Here is a 23343-nt window from a genome sequence, read left to right as displayed (position 1 = left end):
ATAAGTAAAATTTCAATTACAAACTACAACAAACAATCTGGTGCACTTAGTTGCATGTGTGGCGGCATAGTTTTTTTTCTTTTCTCGTTCGACGTGCCCAGTCTATTAAAGAAACAAAATTTTTTTAATTTCATAATTATGGTAACAACTGATTCCTGCCAACACAAATTCACCCCGTTCGGCATGCCCTTTTGTTTTAAAAACAACAATTCAATATATATATCCCAACTGATTCACACTACAATTAATTCATGTGAGAAAACAAATAGATAAATTAAATTAAAACCAAGATCAGTGCTAAATTCTGTGAAATAAAAGAATTAAATCCAATTATTAAAACATGAATTTTAAATTTTAAATTAATTCATAAAATTTGATCCAATTAATTTATTTACAGAACCTATAATTAATCTAGCATGCATAGGATATGAATCAAAGGAGAAGAGAAGAATTAAAACTTGCCTTTAGGGATTTGATAAAAAAAACCCTAGCCTCCTTCTTCCTTTTCCTCTTACTTCGTCTTCCTTCTTTCTCTCTCTAAAATAAATTACGTGATTTATTTTTTAACCCCTTTTTCAACCCTAGAGTTATATATTTATAAACAACTAAAATAACCCTTATCATTTTCCCTATCCAATCCCAACTAATAATAAATAAAATAAATAAAATCTAAATACTAAAAAGGTAACTAAAATATATGATACGTATAATCTATGTGTAATCCTTTTTATATGTAATATATAAATATATATGACTTTCCTTATATATATATATATATATATTTATTTATTTATTTATTAAATATACATATACATGGGTAATTATCCGTACCCATTAAACCCCTTATCCAAGTAGTCCATGGAGCCCAATTAGTTGGTCCATTACTACTATCCATATCCAATTCCTTAAAAATCTGAAAATAAAAATAAAATAAAACAATTAAATTCCTAAATAAATACACATCATCACACACAATTTTATTTAAACAATTAAATCAATTAACACATTTAACAAATAATTAAATCAATTAAACAAGTAAACAATTAGCCAAGAAATCAACTAAAAAATTAAATGCAATTAAAATAATTTTTTTAAAAAAAAATACCAAGACTATCCTTTTAAAATCAGGGGTATTACAAGATTGGACCACTTATTGGCTTGGATGAGTGACAAGTGTATGCTCCAAATTAAATCTTGCAATTATTTTTGGGCCACTTTGGGATTATGGTTTTAAAGAAGGGTTTTTGTGCAATTGACTATAGATGTGTGTGTTGATCATGGTGTAGGATCACATAGTGAGTAGATAATTTCTATTTCCTTCACTCACACTTCTTCACATTATGTCATTATCTTCCTCCCCACAAACCCTAGCTACCATTAGAGAAGCTTGATGCTTAGGCTTTGACTTTGATTTTTGAGAACCTTCCATTGATTTCCAAGTTTAATCTTGGAAATACTTTTTATTCCCCTCATCCTCCTCTATATAACCCTTGAAGGGTTTGTCATTTTGTATTAATTTGCCTTGGATTCAAGAGAAACAGTCCTCTTGTGAGGTAGGGGGTGTTATAGTTTATTTTTCAAGTGGTTTTAGTTGCTTTTGTAGTGAATTACAAGTTGTATACATGTCTTTTGTTAATTTGAAAAATTATTGATTAATTGTAACTTGCATATAACACACTTTAGATTTGATATATGGTATGACCTTAACTTGATCTTTATTATATAATTATTTGGAACCATTTAAATGAGTTTTCAAATCTAGAGATTTAATGAATTTAATTTGATTTAAATTCTACTTAATTGTACCTTACTTATATTCCATTTTTAACTTGATATATGGTATGGCCATGACTCAGTCCTTGTTATATATTAATTTTGGATTATTTGAACAACTTTTGAAATCTAGAGATTTAATTAATTTGTATTAATTAAATTCCACATGATGCTATCTTGCTCACTTTGTGAAATTGTTGTGATATTTGCAATCACCATGGAATGGGCATTCACGTATATTAATTTGAGAATATTTGGACAACTTTGATTTCCAGATAAATTAATTAATTAGATTAATTAATTTCTACTTAGTGTTCTAATGATTTGGACTTGTATTTCATGGGATTTTGCCTATTTATTATGTATCATGACTTGTTGCAACTTAGTTCCATTAATGTAGTTAATGAACTTGCACCTTTACATTATAATGATTTAATTGTTCAAGAGTTGTTAAACAAATAATTAAATCATTAATCTTATGCTAGAGGTATATTTATAACAATGGACTCCATGTGATATATATCTTGGTTGTAGTCTATATAGATGCACATTATGATTTCTTGACATTTCACATGCCATCATAGTTGAGAATCTAGGGCATGACTTGTGTGTTTCAAAATCTTGGTTGTGCATGGAATGTGGTTTAATGCATTACTTGTATCTTGATACACTCTTGGTTGCACAACTTGTTAATTTTGGAACTTGGGATATCAATTAAGAATTGACATGGCTAGGACTTGGTTCTAGTACGGGAGATAGAGAGCTCCCTACATTATAATGCGCATTAGGGGAAGGTACCCATGGCTTAGTAGCCCTAAAGTGATCCCAAGAGTACGATTTTAATCCGGGCGATATCCGAGTATCCACATTAGTTGATTTCACTCTTTAAATTTCAAGTTGCTATTCCTTGAAGATTTAAAACTTGTCATGTTATGTGAAATGCTCCAATCTTGTTTATTTGCATAGATATTATGCATTATCCTTGATATCATGTATTCTTCTTGTCGTGTTAATTGGAATGTTCCAATCATATTAATTGCGTTGATAATGTGATTCATGTTAATTTATAAACTTATCACGTTCTTTGGATTATCCCAACCTTGTTGCATTGCATAGATTTTATGCTTCATCTTTGATTTCACTCTTTAAATTTCAAGTGTTGCATTCTTTGAAGATTTAAGAAACTTTTCGTGTTATATGAAATGTTCTAACCTTATTTAATTGCATAGATATTATACATTATCCTTGATTTCACGCCTTGTTATTGTTGTGTTAATTGAATTATTTCAATCTTGTTAATTTTCTTAGTTATCTTGTTTCATGTTGCTGCTGTCGTGACTTAGGAATGATCCTATACATGTAACTAGACTTGGTTTCTAGTTGGCATGGACCACATATAATGATTTATATTAACATGTAAAATCTTTAAACCCTTAGATTTCAAGTGCTATCTCTTGAAGATCTAAGAACCTTATCGTGTTATATGGAGTATTTCCTACCTCGTTAATTGCATAGACATTATGCTTATTTCGTGTATTTAGATCTCATTCAGTATACTTGAAACTGTGCACCGTATCTAGAATTCCAATTAGTATACTCATGTCTTGTATACTTGCTTTGTGTGTTTCCGATCTCGTTTAACATACCTGTGTTTTATATACTTACCTCGCATGTTTTCATCTTTGTTTAGTACACTTGTAACTGGTATGCTTGCATGTCATGTATCTCATTTCAATTGTATGAGTAGCTTAGGATGATCCTTGAGTCTCACTTTAACATAGATGTTAGGTGGCATGATCCTTTTGAATTGTTTCAAGAACGTAAAAATCTATGAAGAAATCGAGTTTATGCATGCTCATTCCTTACGAGTAAACTTGTTTACTCACCCCGAAGTTACTAGGGGTTTTGTTCAGGTACGAAGATTTGGTTCGTGATGTTCATCATTACTTGGATGATTGTAGACTTGAATGTTTTAATTCTTGTAATGGTTGGCTTGAAATGCCACTTGTAGTCTTATTTGTAAAATGTGTATATTTGATTCCATATATGTAATGTGTACATAAGTATACCTTTTGTATTGTATTTGACATGTATGAGATGAAGCCGGAGGCCAATAACATGTATCTTGTATCCTATGTAACTTTTAAACTTCATGAAATATTATGAAAATATTGAAAAATGTCAAGTCATTGTCTCACCATGGTTGCATTGGGTGTGGGAATTCTATTTTTATTCTTTCATAGGGTTTCATTAATCATGTATGAAGTGTGGCTAAGGGCCAAACGGTCATTTGACTCAATTTTATATTTTTGGATTTCACGTTTTTCATTTCAAGTTCATTTTCACCTTTTTGGCCATTGGGGGGTGATAAACGCCGAATATTGTATATTCAAGCGCCCTAAATTGCATTAGTAAAGTCCGTTGTATGTTAATTTATGTAGATTATCTTCATTTCTATGTTTTTATGCATTTTCAGGTTCCTTGGCCCAAAAGGAGCAAAAATAAGGTGTTGTGGATTTTTTATCAACAATGTGCTCAAAAGCTGAATTTCAGGCAGCAGTGGAACTCGATTTTGATTGCCACTTTTGACCCAGAAAGCTCGAGATCTGGACTTCCATTATAAAATGGCATATTTAGAGCTCTGAATTAGCTTTCTAAATCTTCAAACGGTTTGTCATTCGGAGCTCGGAGCAGAGAGTTATGGCCTTGTTACCAGAGGTGCGCAGAACTGCCTGGCAGCAATGAAATTCTGCCTTGATCTTCATTTTCGACCAACCATCCTTGAGAATTGGATCTCCACCAAAACATGAAGTATTTAAAGCTCTGAATTAGCTTTCCAAATCTTCAAACGGTTCGTCATTTGGAGTTCGGAGCGCAAAGTTATGGCCATTTCATCAAAGTAGGTCCAGGCAGAGCAAATGGAAAATAGGCATTCTGCCCAATTTTCGAGTGCTTGAGGCCCAAATTCGAGCACTCGAATTTAGGGCAGTTTGTCTCCGAAAAATCACTATTTCAGCCACTTGTTTCTTGGTTTCTTCATTTTCTGATTTCCTTCTTTATGAGGTGGTTGGAGATGTTCCTAGGGGGGGGAGAGAGAGCCTAGTTTGGTGGTAAATAAGAGGGATAAGAGCCACACATCTCCGAAGGTAGTTTGGATCAGATTTTGGGGAGAGAAGAGAGCAAGGAGATAGAGTTCTTCAAGCTTGAAAAAGGGAGCACGAAAATGGAGGAGGTCTTCAAGCTTCTTCCTTCTTCCATTGCTCCTATGGGTAACTAAATCTTCTCTAGGGAGGTGATGAAGCCCTTCCCTTGTAAGCATGTTCTAGTGTAGATTTTACTTTTGGGATTTCAATGTATTATTGTTGGTGATTTATGATCTAGAGCATCATATGTGTTGTAATGAATTCTAATGTCTATACATGATTATTTTGAGCTATTCATCTTGTCTTAGATGGTTTCTCTTCCTAATCATATTGCTTGCATTTCCATAGTGACAATGGAAGTTAGATCATGGAATGGTTTTAATGGCATGGAGTTTGAGAACTTTGATAAATCATTGCTTAGGATGCCCTTTGATGGTTTATACTTGATTCTTAACTTTGTGTGCTCTCATCATTTAATTAAAGGCTTGATAATATTTGGCTTAGGGAGCATGTTGAAGACTACACCCTAGTTTAGGTAGCTCAAGCATGTGAATCTTTGTGATGGATTTCAATCTAGAATGTGTATAGGGTTGGAGCGGATTCATTTCCCTGGTTTTTCTCTACTTGTATTTCATCTCTTTTTAATTCTTGCAAGTTTCTAATTTATGCAATTTCAATATTATTAGCTTAAGTGACAAACAACAAAACCTTTATAAACCCTTCATCATTCTAGAAAGATTCTAGACACTAAGGTTGCCGTAAGACTAGCGCAGTCCCAGTGGTTCGACTTACCCGACCAATAACCCTATTTTACAATGATTCGTACTATTGCGAAGAGGGTTGATTTATAATTGATTTCAACCGTCGATCAGGGGGTCGGATTTTGCGTCGACGGTATTTTTAAGTCATGGACCATTGTAATGCATCATAATAGGTAAGTTACGTTTGTGTACATGATCGTTTTTTAAAAAAAAAAAAAACCTCATTCTTAGTGTTTTAAGCTTCCTCTGGACTCATTTTGCATTTTTATTGCATAATCCAGTTTAAGGGCATTCTGAGTTTTCCTTCGAGAAATAAATTCTGGTCTTCATATGGTCACTTACAAAACGTGATTTTAGGAGGGTTTCTTCTTCGTGTTTTTCCAGAAAATGTCATCTTGGTGCTGAAAATCCATCACAAAGTTCAACTCCCAGTTTTTCATTTAGTAGCTTTTTGACACTTATGACCTGATTTCATGGAGGGATATTTTGGACATTTCACAGCGAGTTTTTTTTCATTTTCTTCCAAGTTGTCGAGTAAAAAACTCAATTTTGAGAGGAGTTTTTTCTTTGTGTTTTTCCAAAAAATATTATCTGGACCCTCAAAAACTCATTTTTTCCCGAAAAACCCCTACTGTCAGCTTTTTACTGACTTTTAATACGAGTGTGCGAACGGTAGATTTCTCGTAATCGGTTAAATGACTTAGGGCAGCGTGGCGGTCATGATTTTTTGCCATCTAACCGGTTAAGAAGGCCTTGTAACCGGTTAAATGCTGTTGGGTTGGCTCTTTGCCCTTTTTCTTCCATCAGTCATATCACCTTCGTCCGGACTCCAGTGAACTTTTTTTTGAACTTGACTAATTTTTCATCGTCTATCCAATGGTGTGCTCGGTAGCACCCATTTTCATTTTGAAAATAATCATTTTACCTCTAGGTTCATTCTTGTCCCTTTTTGAAATGTCGTTTCCGCATTTGTTTTCTTTGGGTTCCGTGATCTCATTGAGGTTCACATTAGTGTCTTAGGGATGTGTTGTGTCTCTTAAGACCATTGTTTTATCTTTTGCTTCCACACTTCGAATCCGTTACCAGGTCAACTTTCGGGTCATCACTGACGCACCGAATTGAATAAAAACTCGGGTCATTACAATATCAGTACGAACCAAATACAACGCTTAGGATGCCAAATTGCATCCCAAAATTTTTAAAAGAATAAAATCACTTAACTAACTAACAAAAAAGTTATAAGAATGATTATTATGAAACTGAACCACTAGACACCATCTCACCACCATCTTCACCACCATACTGATAACTTTCACACACTTCGAGTAGAATTTCCCTACATGGGACAACAGCCCCAAGCTTGATGCAAGCAAGGAAAGCACCAGAAAGCTTCCGATGAAGACTGTAGGCCTCATCAGGTGGTGGCGTTAGCCTATGCCTCAACATGGTTGCCCCAAGGTTTGAAATGCTTTGAGTAATATTGGTGGAGCGAAAGTCATACCCACCAGGTTTTGAGAAAGGCAATCCCACAACAAATCCAGCCTGTACATGAGCATCTAACATCATCTCCGACTCCATTCCCGTGAGGAAGCCAAGTCTCCGTGACATTGAAATTACTGTTCCTCTGTCACTATTTGCACATGCAAGAACCTGATCAAACAACAGATGCAAGTCTCAGTAAATTAGCTTAGGACTAGAGAAGGTTCAAAGGTCCAGCAGATTGCAACTTTGACAAATTTTTTAATTATAGAATTTGAATAATCATTTCCTTCACCATATTGTGAGCCAACGCCTTTCTAAAGAATATCTTTAAAGGAAATTACTCAAGCCAGTGTAGTCCAATGGAAATTTTGACCAATTCCGAATATTTTGGATCAAATAAAACAGACGAGTCAGTTCAATTGTCGCTGGTGACGAAATAAATCCATGACCACTGAGAATTTAATTTTACCAAACCAGAGAGCACATCTAGCCACTCAAAATCTGTGAACTGTACTTTACGTGTAAGCAAGAGACCACTGATAAAAGACATAATATTTAAAAGTTTCGTGCAAAAACGATTTACATAAATTAGTATAGCTGATTAAGTTACCTACTAGCAAGGTGCAATCTTTATAGGAAATCTATTTAACTCTTTCTCTTGCTCTCTCTCCCCCCTAATTTCACGAGTCAGACCAACAGAATATAATCCCATTGAATTTAATCAAAAATAAAATTTCAGACCTGTCCTAAATCAACTTTGATTTTTGGTTAAACCCTCAAAATTTACTATTAAACTTTGATCATACTCGATCAAAAATAGGAGTAAACAAAATCAGAGGCAAAGTAAAGAGAATTCACCATTCTTAAATAATCATCAACAAAGCTTTTAGGGTAATCCCGAGCTGCTCCAAAGTCAATGAGATTCATTGATCTTGTGGCCTCATCATATAAAAAATTACTCCAATTAGGATCAGTCTGCATTGGATCAAGTAAGCCAAAAAAGATGAGACCAGAAATACATGAAGTAATACCATAGTGTTCCATGTACAGTAATATTAACTAAAAAAATTACAGAGGTCTACTACACTAGTTCCAATGATATGTTAAAAAATTTGAGCAGTGAAAACTTGTTGAAGATGCAAATAGATCAGTTTGCTTAGAGCAATTCTTTGAAATAGACAAAGCATGTATTGACAAGAACTGTCAAAATCTCATCCTAGAGGGCCAAGCCCTACCCACTCCACCCAAAGTCAACTAATTTTAAGCGAGTACTTACTAAAATAGCTTCACTTAAGGTTTGGTAAGTTAGGCACCACATACATTAACCCAATTAAAATTGTTCTTATTCTTTCTATTTATTTCCCCATGATCAGAGACGTCCACATCCAATGTGGCATTTAACTCTCTGCCCACAATTTGTTGGATAATCCATCCTTACATGACATCTTCTTGAAATGTTAACCAGGAGCATCTTAAAGTCATTATATTCATCAGTTTTCAAATTTTTGTCATTAAACAACTAGATGAGCAAAGAGACAAATTGAGAAATTAACGTTGAGATCCGCAACGCAAATTCTGATAAATAGAATAGCAAACCCTGCAACTAAGAGGGGAAAGATTTTCAAAGAGAAAACTACACTTAAGTAGAATTAGGAGCCCTAAATAACAAATAAGTCTTATTATAAAAGTTGATTTTTCAATTTGGTTGAGTTAAGCAAAATAATTACATATGCATTGAATTTTTTTTGTTTAGGTCCAAAATACCCTCCAAACTCTTATTTCAAAATACCAAAATATCCTTCCTAAATCAAATAATTCTTTCATTCAAGAAATTTAAAAAAACAAGATTTTCCAGTTGACTTTCAACTTGAAGGGCATTTGCATGTGGTGTATATATTACCAAAAATAAATAAAATAAAAAACAACACACACACATATATATACATATAAAGAAAAAAAAAAAAAAAAATTGTGCACTTCACTTTAGTCACATCTCCTAATCTATATCAGTTCAAAGCTGCAAATTTCAATTTAGAAATATACAAATAATTCAGTGGAAATTCATTATATATATAGAATTTTTTTTCTGTAAGTGGAAATTCATTATATATATATATATATATAGGGAAAAAAAATTGTGCACATAACTTTAACCATATCTCCTATTTCATACCAATATAAACGTGCAAATGTGAAAACTTTCCTGTGCTAAGAAGAAAATATATATATATATATATATACATATATACATACATATAGTACATGCACGCGCAAAGAGAGGGAGATCATGAAAAAACTAAATAGTTGCTTTCATTTTTTAATATATTGAATCTTTTTAATTGTTTGTATTAAGTTCTCATATATATATTTATATGTATGTATGAAAGTTGCAGTAGTATGGTTCAAAGGGAAAGATCTTGTTTTCCTAAATTTTTTAAGTAAAGAAATTATTTCAAGAAAGTTTTTGATTTTAGGGGAATAATTTAGTATTTTGGAATAAGAGCTAGGAGGGTATTTTGGCCCTGAACAATTATTATTATTTATTTTTTTTTGATAAGTAATAATTGAATTAAAAAGGCATTCATTAGGGGAACGCATCCTTTATACAAAAGTGGAACCGGAGTTTAAGGCCCCAAAGAAGCCAAAAAAATAATTAAATCTTCGGAAGAGGAACAAGACTTCCTTTTCACATAACTAAAAAGAGAGCGTATGATATGGAGTTTTAGAATCGCCGTGGACGATTCTTTCCCTTCGAACATTCTACTATTCCTCTCCTTCCAAATGCACTACCAAATACAATGTGGTACAACTCTTCAATAATCGCGAACAGCACTACGCATGGGACATCCTCTCCAAATACGAATCAAATCCTTAGGATAACGAGGCATAACTCAACGCATACCAAACAGACAAAAAATAAGATTCCAACAATCCCTCGCCACAGGACAATGCATGAGAATATGAGCAACTTACTCACCATCTTGTTTGCAAAGGCAACACCAAGACAATTACCCCTTTTCCTTAGATTATCAATCGTCAGTATCTTACCCCATACAGCGGTCCAAATAAAGAATGCCACCCTAATTGGAGCCATAGAACGCCATATAGTCTTCCACAAAAAATCAACGATATCAAAATCAGACAGACATAAGAATAAAGATCGAACTTCGAAGCGACCATGGGAAGAGGGAATCCATGTCATATCATCACAACCACTACCAACTGTCTCCCGTCGATACAACAGATCTAGAAAAACACATACCTTATCCACCTCCCAATCCTGAAAAGAGCGTCGAAATTGCACGTCCCACGTAATCCCACTACTATCAAGCCGATAACAGTCTGTTACGTAGGCATGTCTATCAACTGCAACACTGTAGGTCTCCATACCAAAGATCCTCCCAAAAGCATACACACCTGCCATCACGAACTTTGAATCTGACATGAGTGGAAAAAGCATCACATCCCTTCCGAATGAATTTCCACCCTCCTACTCCTCCCACGAGAGAGACCGGACTAGTAGACCAACCACCACTCTCTTCCCCATATTGGCATGAAACAAGCCTTCGTCAAGGGCGAAGTCTTTACCTCTCGTACCTCCAAATCCATTTTCCCAAAAGAGCTTGGTTAAAGGGGACTAGTCTTCTGATACCAAGACCACCAAACTTCATTGGCTTGCAGACTTGTTCCCAATTGACAAGGTGATACTTAAATTCTTCTCCTCTTCCGCCCCAAAGGAAATCCCTTTGCATTTTTTTAACCCTAGCAGCAACAGAGCATGGAATTTGGAACATAGATAAAAAAAGTAAGTGGGAAGGCTCAATAAAGTGCTCTTTATAAGTGTAACTTTCCCCCCCTTAGACAAGTATTGCTTTTTCCATCCTGCCAATCTCTTCGCATACCTATCAATCACAGGATCCCAACTCCCCACCATTCTAGAGGAAACCCCTAAAGGCAAGCCCAAATAGGGAATTGGAAAAGAACTCACCCTACACCCAAGGGCTGCCGCTAAAGATGAGATATCCTGAACATCTCCAACCGGAACAAGCACACTTTTAGCCACATTAACCTTCAGACCGGAGACAGCCTAAAAACAGGCCAAGATACACCTCAAATATCTAAGCTGAGACACATCAGCATCACAGAAAACCAGGGTATCATCCGCAAAAAGTAAATAAGAGACCTCCATCTAATGGTCATGATCTCTTCCCACCATAAAGCCCTTAATTAGATCAAGATCTTCTGCCCTTCGCATAAGTCGGCTTAATCCCTCCATAACAATAAGAAAAAGGAAAGATGACAGGGGATCTCCTTCTCTTAAACCCCGAGAACACCCAAAGAAACCAGCAGGAGACCCATTCACGAGAACAGAGAACTTCCTCCATTTACTTCCAAACCCCATTCTCTGAAGCAAATAAAGCAGGAAATTCCAATTCACATGATCATACGCTTTCTCAATGTCAAGTTTGCATAAGACTCCGGGAACACCACTTCTCAATCTAGAATCCACACATTTGCTTGCAATAAGGATTGAATCAAGAATTTGCCGTTCTCCAACAAAAGCATTCTGGGAGTCCAATATAATCCCATCCATCACTCCCCTCATCCTAATAGCAAGAACCTCAGCCAAAAACTTATAAATACAACCCACTAAGCTGATGGGACAGAAGTCTTTAATGTCAGAAGCACCTCCCTTCTTAGGGATAAGAGCAATGAAAGTTGCATTTAGCGACTTTTCAAAGGCACCAGTAGAATAAAACTCTTGAAAAGTGCCCATCACATCGTTTTTCACAACCGCCCAACTTTCCATAAGAAACAGCATAATGAACCCATCTGGCCCTGGAGCTTTGTCCCCGTTACAACTTGATAAAGCCTTTAGAACTTCTTCTTCAGTGAAGGGAATCTCAAGCCCCTCCTTATCGATCTCAGAAATAGCCTCAAAATGAAGACCATCAAGTTTAGGTCTCTTAGCTAGCGGCTCGGTATAAAGCTTCTAATAAAAAGAAGCAATCCCATTTCGCATATCTTCCTCCCTCCACATCTCTACACCTTCCACCCGAATACGTCCTATATGATTACTTCTTTTATGAGCATTAGCGAGTCTGTGAAAAAATTTTGTATTACGATCACCCTCTTTTAGCCAAAGAGCCTGGGATTTTTGTCGCCATGATATCTCCACCATACAAGCAATCTCAGCCAGAGCTGCCTGACAAGAAGCTCTTCTAGAACGCAAAAACTCCACATCCCCACCCGCCTCTTCTAGGCGATCAATCTCATAAAAATCAGCAAGGACTCTATGCTTCCTCTATTCAAGATTCCCCAAAACATCTTTATTCCACTTCTTAAGATCGAATTTGAGAGCCTTCAACTTCGTGGTTAACATGAAGCTAGACGAGCCTGTAACGACGACTCCTTCCCACCAAAGCTGAACTTTCCCTTGGAAGTCCTCCGCTCTTAGCCACATATTCTCAAATCAAAACGGAGACTTTTGAGAACACAAACCTCCACAATCTAAAACCAGAGGAACATGATTAGATGTGACCCGTGCTAAAACTGCTTGAGCGACATCTGGGAATTTCTTTTCCCACTCCCTAGAAATTAAGAAACGATCTAGCCTTGAAAAAGTGACTGGGTCCCTACCATTTGACCATGTATAGGCTGCGCCTTCCATTGGTAGATCAATGAGAAGATGCCCGTCAATGAAATCAGAAAACTGATCCATTTCAGAAGACCTCCTTCCTCCTGTGGACCTCTCTAATGGGAATTTAACAAAATTGAAATCTCCACCCAAACACCAAAGGAAGAGATCACATTTCTTGAGCATGGTTTAGCGGCCGATCAATATCGACAACTGGTCCATAGACCCCAATGAAAAGCCATCTGAAACTGTCCTCTTCCAATTTGAACTTGCGAGACACTGAGAATCTCCCCACCTATACATCCAACCGAGACAACCATCTACAATCCCACATAAGATACCACCCGAAGTACCGGTAGCATTCAAGACCTCCCATTCCACAAACCTTCCTCCCCACAAACTCCTAACCACCCCGTCAATAATGGATGCCAACTTTGTTTCTTGCAAACAAACAACTTGGGCCCCACTTCCTTAAAGCTACCTTTACCACCCTCCTTTTATTCGGGTCGTTGAGACCACGAACATTCCAAATAATAATTCGTAGCTTCATTAAAAACCAGATAAGATGATCTCCCCTCCTCCCATCGTCCAACTCCGACTTCTTGTCATTCCCCTCTCCCTCACCACCCCTTTCTTCCCTTCATAATTAACTTCAGAGATAAGATTCTTGATTTCTTGTGCCCCTTTCCAAGACGAAATAGGCCTCGTGTTCACTACCTCTTCAGTCACAGCTACCTCTCTTCCTATCTTGAAGAATGGATAGTGTCAGGTCACTATTCCCCTCTAAAGAAACACCCAACAACTCACTAGCAGCTCCTATATTTTCAACCATCTAGTCCTTACCCAAGTCAACATCTGTTTCTGAACAACCAGGTCTCTCAATTGTAGGGGTGGCAATTCGTGTTGGCGTGTCGTGTTCGTGTCGACACAGACACGATTAGGGTTGACACGAACACGACACGATTATTAATCGTGTCTAAAACCATTGACACGAACACGACACGATTATTATACGTGTAACACGACACGACACGCATAACCTGTTTAATAAATGAGTCAAGACTTGACACGACATGAAAATACACATTTAAGTCATTTTCGACACGAATACGACATATTTTGCTAAATGGGTCATTTTTGACACGACCACAACACGTTTATCTGACATGTTTAGTTAATTACGTTAATCGTGTCATAATCGTGTTTACAGGGTCAAACACGAACACGACATGTTTAGTTAGCGGGCCAATCCGTGTCGACACGATTATGACACGAACACGATTAGCCCAAACCCTAACCCGCTTATCTCGTGTCGTGTTCATGTCATGTCAAATATTGCCACCTCTACTCAATTGCCAATGGTTCCTCCTCTATCACTTTAAAAAAATAATTCTTCAGCCAAAGGACAAACTCGTTGGAGCAGAATTTTTTTTTTTTCGGAAGATTAAAAAAAATAAAAATCAAATGACAGTCTCTGCCAAAATCAGTAGCCACCTCCTCATCACAGTCTCTGCCAAAATCAAATGACTCTGTAAACGAGTCAGAATCTGTATTGTAGTCTCCCATTCCACTGCTCAAGAAACTAACCAATTTATTCTCCTTATCCCCAACAGACGACAAGCAATTAAAACCTTTCAAGGCTACATAAAGGCGAAGTTCTTTAAGCAAAGCCATAGTTGACTCATTAGACAGCTGAAAGTGAAGGTCTCTCCCTACTCGGACCAAAACCCGTCTGATGAGTCCCGAACTTCACAGTTAAGTGAATCAACTTCCCTGAAGTGACAATTCCGCTTGCAATCTTCCTTGTAACCAGCCCATACTGCTCTAAGGATGAATAATATAGGACATATCTGGATCAGTGGAGATCCATTTCTGTTTATCTTTCCTCGACCATCTATAAACATGGTTGTTTCTGTGAGAATCCCGAGATGAGAGTAGAGCTGCTTCCCACTATCCGAGTAGTAGCTGGTAGGGGCTTGATTGAAGAATCAGCACAACACTGTCGATGACGAAAGCCCTTCTTGTCTATTCCCACACCAGCCTCGTCGGCACTAAATTTCATCCATCTCCTCTTCTCCGGTGAGTTCCAGAATTTCGCAGAGGTAGCATGATGAGGACGACCCCGTAGATGATCAATAATTGGTTCGGTAGCTGGACTGGGTTTTGTGTTAATAAAAGAAACTGACTTCTGATTTTTGGGCCCTCTTCAACCTTTCTTTTTAAATCATCTAATGGCCCATTACGTAACTTAGCATTGTCTTGGCTGACTTGGACAACTGTGGGTTGGGCTTGTCATTGAGGAAGGAAATGGATAACTTATTGTTGGGCCTCCACATAACATTCCTTTTATTTGTAACTTGTAGTCCATGACTGACTAACGACCCATTGTTCAGCCCAGAAGATAGAGGCTCATACTTACGTATGAGCCCATCTGAGTCCACTACATGAAAGGCTATTGTAAAGCCACGTAAATGTCCACGTGATTGATTACCTTCAAGGCGATCAAAACGAGGATTTGAATAGCGTTGATGACGGGTGTTATGCGTACGCCACGGAGGTCTGTCTTCCCGACTCGCAAACGGCGCGTTGGCAAACGCTCTTCTCTTTTCTTGAGAACTCAGTTAAGTCTGCAAATGCCGATGACGTCCACCATTGAATTCTCCATCAGACAAAAGGGGGGAAGCCTCACCAAACCCATAATAGGATTTTGGAAGGATGCAATGTGAGGTTTCCTCAATCAAATTGATCTTAAAGGCCACTCGTTGGTCTTCTACAAAAACATACTTCGGCACCACAGCTCCAGCGGAGACATAAAGGAGAACTCGCTCGCCACTCGCTTGATCATCCACTTCCACACCTCTGAACCCACTGTAGAGGTCTCCGATGGCTTCAAACAACTTGTGGCACCAGAGATGGAGGGGCAATCTGAACAACACCACCCTCACACCACCCTCCGTAACCTGTCACGATCAACCACGGCTGAGCAACCCACCGCAAAGTCCCACTTGTCAAGGTATAAAGAAGCTTCACCCCATCTCTTCCTCCCCACATCCAAGACCCTGCGTGCTTCGGCATCCGATGGTAGATGGAACAGGAAAAGGCTGTCAGGTAGGGTTGAAACTTTTACTCCACACAAAATCTGCCAAGATTTCGTTGCCCACTCCTCGATCCTTTTAGTACACCCCACATCACGATCAAAACGACCAACCAAACAAGATTTCAAGACGGATTCACATTCTGTAATACTCTGATGATCAACCCTAAGAACCACATCTCTATCAATTAAACAACTTTTGATCTTCCCATGGAGATTGAGACATGGTAGGGTCACTACTTTGAGATATAAACGTAGCATGACCTGCCGAAACCAAAGATCCAACACCAGAAAAAGAAACAAAAAAAAAAAAAAAAAAAAAAGAACGACAGACGGCGGAGTAGAAGACTCCAACGTCAAAGAAGAAAAGAAAAGTTGAGGAAAGTCAACCATTAGTCAACTCATCAAATATCAGTGAGCCACAGTAGAAGCATAGAACAATTATTAATGCATATGTAATTATTTTACTTAATTCAACCAAAGTAAAAAATGAACTTTTAAAATAGACCACTTTATTATTTAAGACTCCTAACTCTATCCAAGTGTAATTAAGATTACAAAGAAATGCAGAAAAGCAGCCTGTTACAATAACCATGGGAGAGAGAGATGGTGCCATGCACAGACCCGATTTTTTTTTTTTTTTAATACTACTAATACTAGTGATTTTATCTTTTTTGAATTATATACTTGCGTAATTTTCATATTGCCCCCCTGAAATTACAAAAAAAATATATATATATACTATTGCCCCCCTCACACAAATTCCTGGGTCCGTCCTTGGATGATGCTCAGGTAACAGTCGTGTTATAGCTGGAATTATTAAATAAAAGAAATAGCAACTTTAGTGCCAGGAGTGGACCATTTTACCCTATAACTGGAGTAAAAGATTTGAGATGTTCCATCAATACTTAAATACATTTGTTCCATTGGGATTATTTCTCTCTCTCTCATTTTTTTTTTTTTTTTATGTAAGAACAGATCAAAATAGAAGTTCTCAGCAATGCTGCCATTGCATTTAGCAAGAGATGAGAGTCTGTGTGTCTACATGTGTTAAACAAGAATAAGATGACAAATTATTCCACACACATACCCACCCCCCCCCCCCCCCCCCCCACCCCCCACCCCCCCCGGCGCCGCGGGCGCAGGGCCATAAAAAAAAAAAAAAACCCTTTTCTTTTCTCCACCTCTCACTTCCTTTTATTTGCTCTTTCGTCCCTGTGCATTGCTTCGGCCGAACCTTCTTCTCCAAGGAAGTAAACCACAACAGAGGAAAAGACCTAATCTTGTGGCTTAGAGCACACGAATATCCCATACTGGGAATTGACATATATATCCCAGATAAAATGGGTAAATTAACTAATAAACAGGAAACACATTAATCGGGTCAACTAGGTTTCCAATCAGCTGAGAACATCAACCTGAACCACCTGTGTATCACAGAATGAAACACAAAGCACCCACACAACTCAACTATCATGGTCATTATTGAATGTGTATATACATATGTTCTTTTTGATAAGTGAATTGTTCATCATTTATTTTGATCAACAAAAGAATCAAATCAAACTCGTAAACAAATCCATCCCTCTTGAATGTCATGCCAACACCTAGACTCTATGCTATAATGGCATTGATCAACCATTATAATATTGTATGAAAATAAATAAATAATAATATTTACCCGATCCAATGAGCTAAACTGAACCTAGCAATGTACAATTAGGTTGAATCCTGATCAATGATTTGAACTATAAGCTAAATGGGCCAGTTTGGACCAGAATCTTTTAGTCGATTTGGCAATGGGTTAGTTTTGCCAATGCGACTTTAACAAGCAAGATGAAGATCAAAATGAACTTAACCGATCAAAATGAGTAAAGAGAAATTTTATTCTTTTTCTTTTTCTTTCTAGTGAGGTCATTAAATAACATATGAATGCTGACAATGAATAAAAGAACTAAACAGTCGACACTTCTGACTTTGCGTTCAAATGCTTAACCTAATTCAAATCTGTGCATCAAGTTCATATTCAAATTCAGATTCTATTCATTATCATATTCAAAACTGGATTTTACTACATTCGGACCTGTTTGCATGTTGTTGGAAAATACATGCATATATGGTCAAGAAATGAACTTTATAATCCAATTCGGTTGCAGGAATGAGTAATTTAAGAAAATAACTCAAATAAATATGTCTCCACCTTAAACTCAAACCCAACATTCTCACGCATTTTGGCAACCCACTATTTTACCATCACATTGAGCAACTAACATGAATTCATTCAGTATCAACTCTATAGTGGAGAGCTAGTCATAAATCAAATCAATGTGAAATGGGCAAAAAATAATCAAGGAAAAGCTCAGATAGGAAAAATGGGGAAACAAAATGTAAGAAGGGAAATGAACAAAAAAGTGAAAGAAGTAACTTAAAAAGAAGAGAAAAAAAGGGGGGGGGGGGGGGGGGGGGGTTTGGGGGGGTTGTTTGGAATTGTGGAGGAGAACACATGCCTGCATGAATCGGAAGACAAATAGCTCCATCAAAGTAAGCTCAAGCAACTTTTTCCCAACATAGTTACGAGTCTCTTGGTTTAATAATGCCACCTTATCAACTGGAATTCCTATAGCAACAGAAACCATATAGTGTTAATATATAGATGATAATGAACATTTAAAATTAACTGGTGATGGAATATAATCTACTGGCACTAAATCATTAAAATATCCTCAATAAAAGACTCTCTCTCTCTCCCTCCCTCCCTCTTCTTCTGTTTCTTTTTGACAAGTAAGATTTCATTAGAAACGCTCAAAGAGGAGCACAGCCCAACAACAAAGGCAAGACCATGAAGGTTTGCTACCAATCAAAAAATCTAAAAAATTCACTATATTCCCCACTGATTTACAACAAAGATTTTCTTCTTCTGTTAAAACCAAAGAGAATACAATAATAAAAACTCTGTAAAAGACAATCTCTTTATTTCTTACGTTCTTTGTTTCCCATGTTAAGGAAAACAATTAATTACAATAATGCTAAAAGTCTCTTGGTTTAATAATGCCAACTTGTCAACTGGAATTCCTATAGCAACAGAAACCATATAGTGTTAACATATAGATGATAACGAACATTTAAAATTAACTGGTGACGGAATATATTCTACTGGCACTAAATCATTAAAATATCCTCAATAAAAGACTCCCTCCCACCCTCTGCTTCTGTTTCTTTTTGATAAGTACGATTTCATTAGAAACGCTCAAAGGGAGCACAGCCCAAGAACAAAGGCAAGACCAAGAAGGTTTGCTATCAATCAAAGAATCTAAAAAATTCACTATATTCCCCACTGATTTACGACAAAGATTTTCTTCTTTTGTTAAAACCAAAGAGAGAATACAATAATAAAAACTCAGTAAAAGACAATCTCTTTATTTCTAATGTTCTTTGTTTCCCATGTTAAGGAAAAGAATTAATTACAATAATGCTAAAGTTAAAGACATAACATATGACCCAACCCAACCCAACCCAACCCAACAAAACTTATCCCAACTAATAGGGATATGCTAACATGAATCCTCTTCTTTTTTTTTTAAAGTATTTATTTAAGAGCACACAAAAGGGGGACGCAGCCCAAACAATTACCCAAACAAGAACTATAGCCTTACTATCCACAAGAGGCAAAAGAATCTCCATAAATTTACAATTAAACCCCTGAACCCAAAAACATAGAGAACTAAGAACAGAATATCCGCCAGGAGACTCCACCCCACCCCACCAACAGATCTCCTATTTCTCTCCCTCCATAAGGCTCATCACAGAGAGGGGAGTTGTCCTCCATGCATCTCTAACTTGAGGCCGCACTTGGTATCCTCCCCAAGCATCAATCAAGCTCATCGCGGACTTTGGCATGACCTACTGGATCCTAAAAATGGTACACGACATGTCCCAACCATTCCCAACTCAAAGGCAATGAAAAAGGAGATCATCCACCGACTCCTCATCCCTCTTACACATGCAACACCAATTGACAATAATCTGATGCCGCCTTCTCAGATCATATGATGTCCCACATCGCCTAAGGGAGAGATTTTTGGCACTTAAATGTGTGGACATCCACTAACTATGTAGACACGTTTTGAGGAAAACCATGAGCACCAAGAGGAGAGAGTTCAAAGCGGATAATATCTACACAAGTTGGGTGGGTCATGATAGATGGTATCAAAATCAAACCCCAGCCCAAAATGGGGGGCATGCACAAACCCATGCGGGTTCGGCCAGCGAGGATGCTAGGTCCCAAAAGTGGGTGATTGTGAAATCCCACATTGCCTAGGAGATAGGTCGGCACCTTGGAAGCACGAAAACTTCTACATCAGTGACGTGCTCGTATCTTGTCCGTATCGAATACCAACACTCCTTGGATACTCGCGGATACGTGTCCAATACTTCCTAAACATATCCATAATTTTAAAATATATTTTTTATTTTTCACACATATCCGATACTTCTCAGATACTTCTCAGATACTTTTCAGATATTTCAACTGCATGTCTAATACTTCTCGGTTACTTCAAAACACATCTTTAATAAATTGTAAGCATTAAAATGCAACTTTTCCAACAATACTATCATTATAAATGTTAAGAAAAGTTAAAATTTTCTTTAGAAAAAAAGTATTAAGATATACTACTATGTTATATTTAATTGCTTCTTTATTTAAAACATATTAATGATTGCATTTAGATTCATAATATTATATTAAAAAAAAAAAAAAAAATGCACAAAAATTAATTTATTGTATATATAAAAATATAATTTTTTATCGTCGTATCCTTGCCGTACCCGTATCCTGCTTTTTAAAATTTGTTGTATTACCGTACCCGTATCGTGTCATATTTGTATCACGTATCCATGCGTCCTAAGTTGTCATTTATATGTGTGTTCACCAAAAATAAGCCACCTTCAGGGGGGTTTTCAAGCGCCAGATTCCTTTGCACGGAAAATATCTCCCCTGAACATCCATCAATCCGCAATAAAAGAAACACACCTTAAATCTCCCGTGGCTCGAACCCGTCCAAAACCACTCGATCCATCCCTTCCCCCTTCCCCAAATTGACTACAAATCATAGCAAAAAACTCAACCATATCCCCGACATCCTAATCGTACAAGAACCTCTCGATATATATTACGTGACTTTACCTCAATGGTGTAGTTAATAATCTCATTACACATAACAAAACCATCTTAATTGGATTGGTCTCATTGGTGCTACTTTTACCGTTTTAAGGATGTAATAATTTCCTATGTTATCCTTTCTCACCTTACCACACATTCATCCCAACATCCACATTTTGATTATTTTTACTTTATTAACATGTCTCTTGATCGCCAACATTATGTGCCATAAATTATAGTTGGTCTAGTGACCATTATATAGAAATTACCTTTTTAATTTTAATGTTGTGTTCAGTAGGAAAGAAAGAATAGGTGTGGAGAGAAAATAGGAACGAAGGAACGAATTTCCTTTATTCGGTAGAGATGATACAAGGAAAAAAAGGAAAATAGGAAGGATGATCTATCCTTCCTCTACAAATTTTCATTCACCCAAAAATGGGCAGAAGAAAGGACGGTAGATAAGTGGACTATTACAGAAGTTTTAAATTAAATATTATCCTAAATTATACAAGTTTCAAATTACAGAACTATCCTTTATAAATTACAATATTATAAATATTATTGGATATAATGGTAAAAATAATTATCCTACTTTCCCCGTTCTTGTTCCTCTTCGTGATGGAGGCTCTCAGTAGGTTGATGAGGAGGACTGTTGAGTTGAGCTTTTTGAGAGGGTTCCGGGTGGGTAGAGATGTTGCTAGTCAGTTAGAGATCTCTCACTTGATGTTTGCTGATGATACGCTTGTGTTGTGTAATGCGGAGGAATTCCAGCTCAGGTATCTAAGATGTGTCTTGATCTAGTTCCAAGTTGTTTCCGGCCTGAAGGTGAATGTTGGCAAGAGCATTTTGGTGCCAGTTGGGGAGGTTCATGAGATCGCTTTGTTTGTTAGTATTCTTGGTTGTCGCACTGGCTCTTTTCCTATCTCTTATTTAGGGTTGCCTCTGGAAGCTCCTTCGAGGTGTGTGGGAGTCTGGGATCCAGTTGTGGATAGGCTTGAGAGGAGGCTTGCGGGATGGAAGAAACAGTATCTTTCCAAGGGGGGGCGGGTCACTCTGATTAAGAGTACCCTTTCTTGCCTCCCTACTTGTTTTATTTCGCTTTTCCAGATTCCCGTCTCTGTGGCTGAGAGAATTGAGCACTTGTAGCGTAATTTTCTTGGGGGGGGGGGGGGGGGGGCAGGCTTATTCATAATGGTGGGTTAGGGCTTCGTAGATTGGTGCCTTACAATAAAGCTCTCCTTAGAAAATGGTTGTGGAGGTGATTGAAAGCTCTCCTTAGAAAATGGTTGTGGAGGTTTAGAGTGGAAAGGCATTGGTTTTGGCAGAGAGTTGTTGCAAGTAGGTTTGGGGAGAGCAGAAGAGGGTGGTGCTCTCTTGAAGTGCGTGGTCCGAGGGGTGTGGGGGTCTAGAAGTGCATTCGGAAGGGTTGGTTTGATTTCTCCTTGAACGTCCGATTTAGATTCAGGGATGGCAGGAGGATCAGTTTCTGGGAGGATGTTTGGTGTGGGATATTTCTCTTGCTCTCGCTTTTCCACGGCTTTTTAGGATTGCTTCGAATAGGCAGGCTATGATAGTTGACTGTTATCATCTTAATAGTGGGAGACTGGTGTGGGATGTTCAGTTCAGGCGTCTCTTTCAGGATTGGGAGGTTGAGGATGCCATTCGTCTATTGGAGTTGTTGTATCGGCAGGGAGTCACGGTTGGGGAGTCTGATGGTTGGATTTGGGCTCCCAGTGCACAGGGTCGTTTTGATGTGCAATCCTTCTTTAGGTGTCTTTTTGTGGAGCCTAGAGGGCCTTCCCGTGGAAGTCTATTTGGTGTCTAAAGCTCCTCTCAAAGTGGCCTTCTTTACTTGGACTTTTGTGTTAGGCAAAATTTTAACCCAGGATAATTTGAGAAGGAGAAATCAGGAAGGTGGTCAATCGGTGCTACATGTGTCTTAGGGACGAGGAGACAGTGGACCATCTTCCTTTGCATTGCCCCATGGCCAAGGATTGTTGGGATTTGATGCTTGGCTTGTTTGGGTTCCAGTGGGTCATGCCCCATTCCGCCAGAGAGCTGGTTGAGGCTTGGAGAGGGTGTTTTGTGGGGGGCCAAGTTCGTGATGCTTGGAGGGCTACTCCTCTCAGTGTGTGGTGGTGTATTTGGCTTGAGAGCAATAGGAGATATTTTGAGGGGAAGGAGAGGCTTATTTCTTTTCTTAAGTTACCTATTATTTCCACTCTTTTTTGTTGGGTCTTAGGTAGAGATTATAGATCTTTAGATGAAATTGTTATTTTTTTGGACTCTTT

General features: G+C 37.5%; 1 protein-coding gene across 2 annotated transcripts in view; it reads right to left on the bottom strand.

The window, feature by feature from the left end:
- Positions 1-6756: 6756 nt before the first annotated feature.
- Positions 6757-23343, bottom strand: part of LOC132268727 (protein ABC transporter 1, mitochondrial) — a 56694-nt gene continuing 40107 nt past the window's right edge. For both annotated transcript variants that reach the window (XM_059769525.1, XM_059769524.1), the window contains 3 exons: positions 18399-18508; positions 8018-8134; positions 6757-7327 (listed from right to left, as the gene is read on the bottom strand). In XM_059769525.1, coding sequence (XP_059625508.1) covers positions 6929-7327; positions 8018-8134; positions 18399-18508 — 626 coding nt within the window. In that variant the 3' untranslated portion in view covers positions 6757-6928. The remainder of the gene's footprint in view (positions 7328-8017; positions 8135-18398; positions 18509-23343) is intronic.

This window comes from Cornus florida, unplaced genomic scaffold (genome assembly GCF_030987335.1).
Source record: "Cornus florida cultivar Cherokee Brave unplaced genomic scaffold, ASM3098733v1 CherokeeBrave_3.0.0_Hap2_Chr08, whole genome shotgun sequence".
In the NCBI taxonomy this organism is placed as follows: Eukaryota; Viridiplantae; Streptophyta; class Magnoliopsida; order Cornales; family Cornaceae; genus Cornus; species Cornus florida.
The sequence above is the reverse complement of the archived record's forward strand: the minus strand, read 5'-3'. Positions and strand labels throughout refer to the sequence as shown.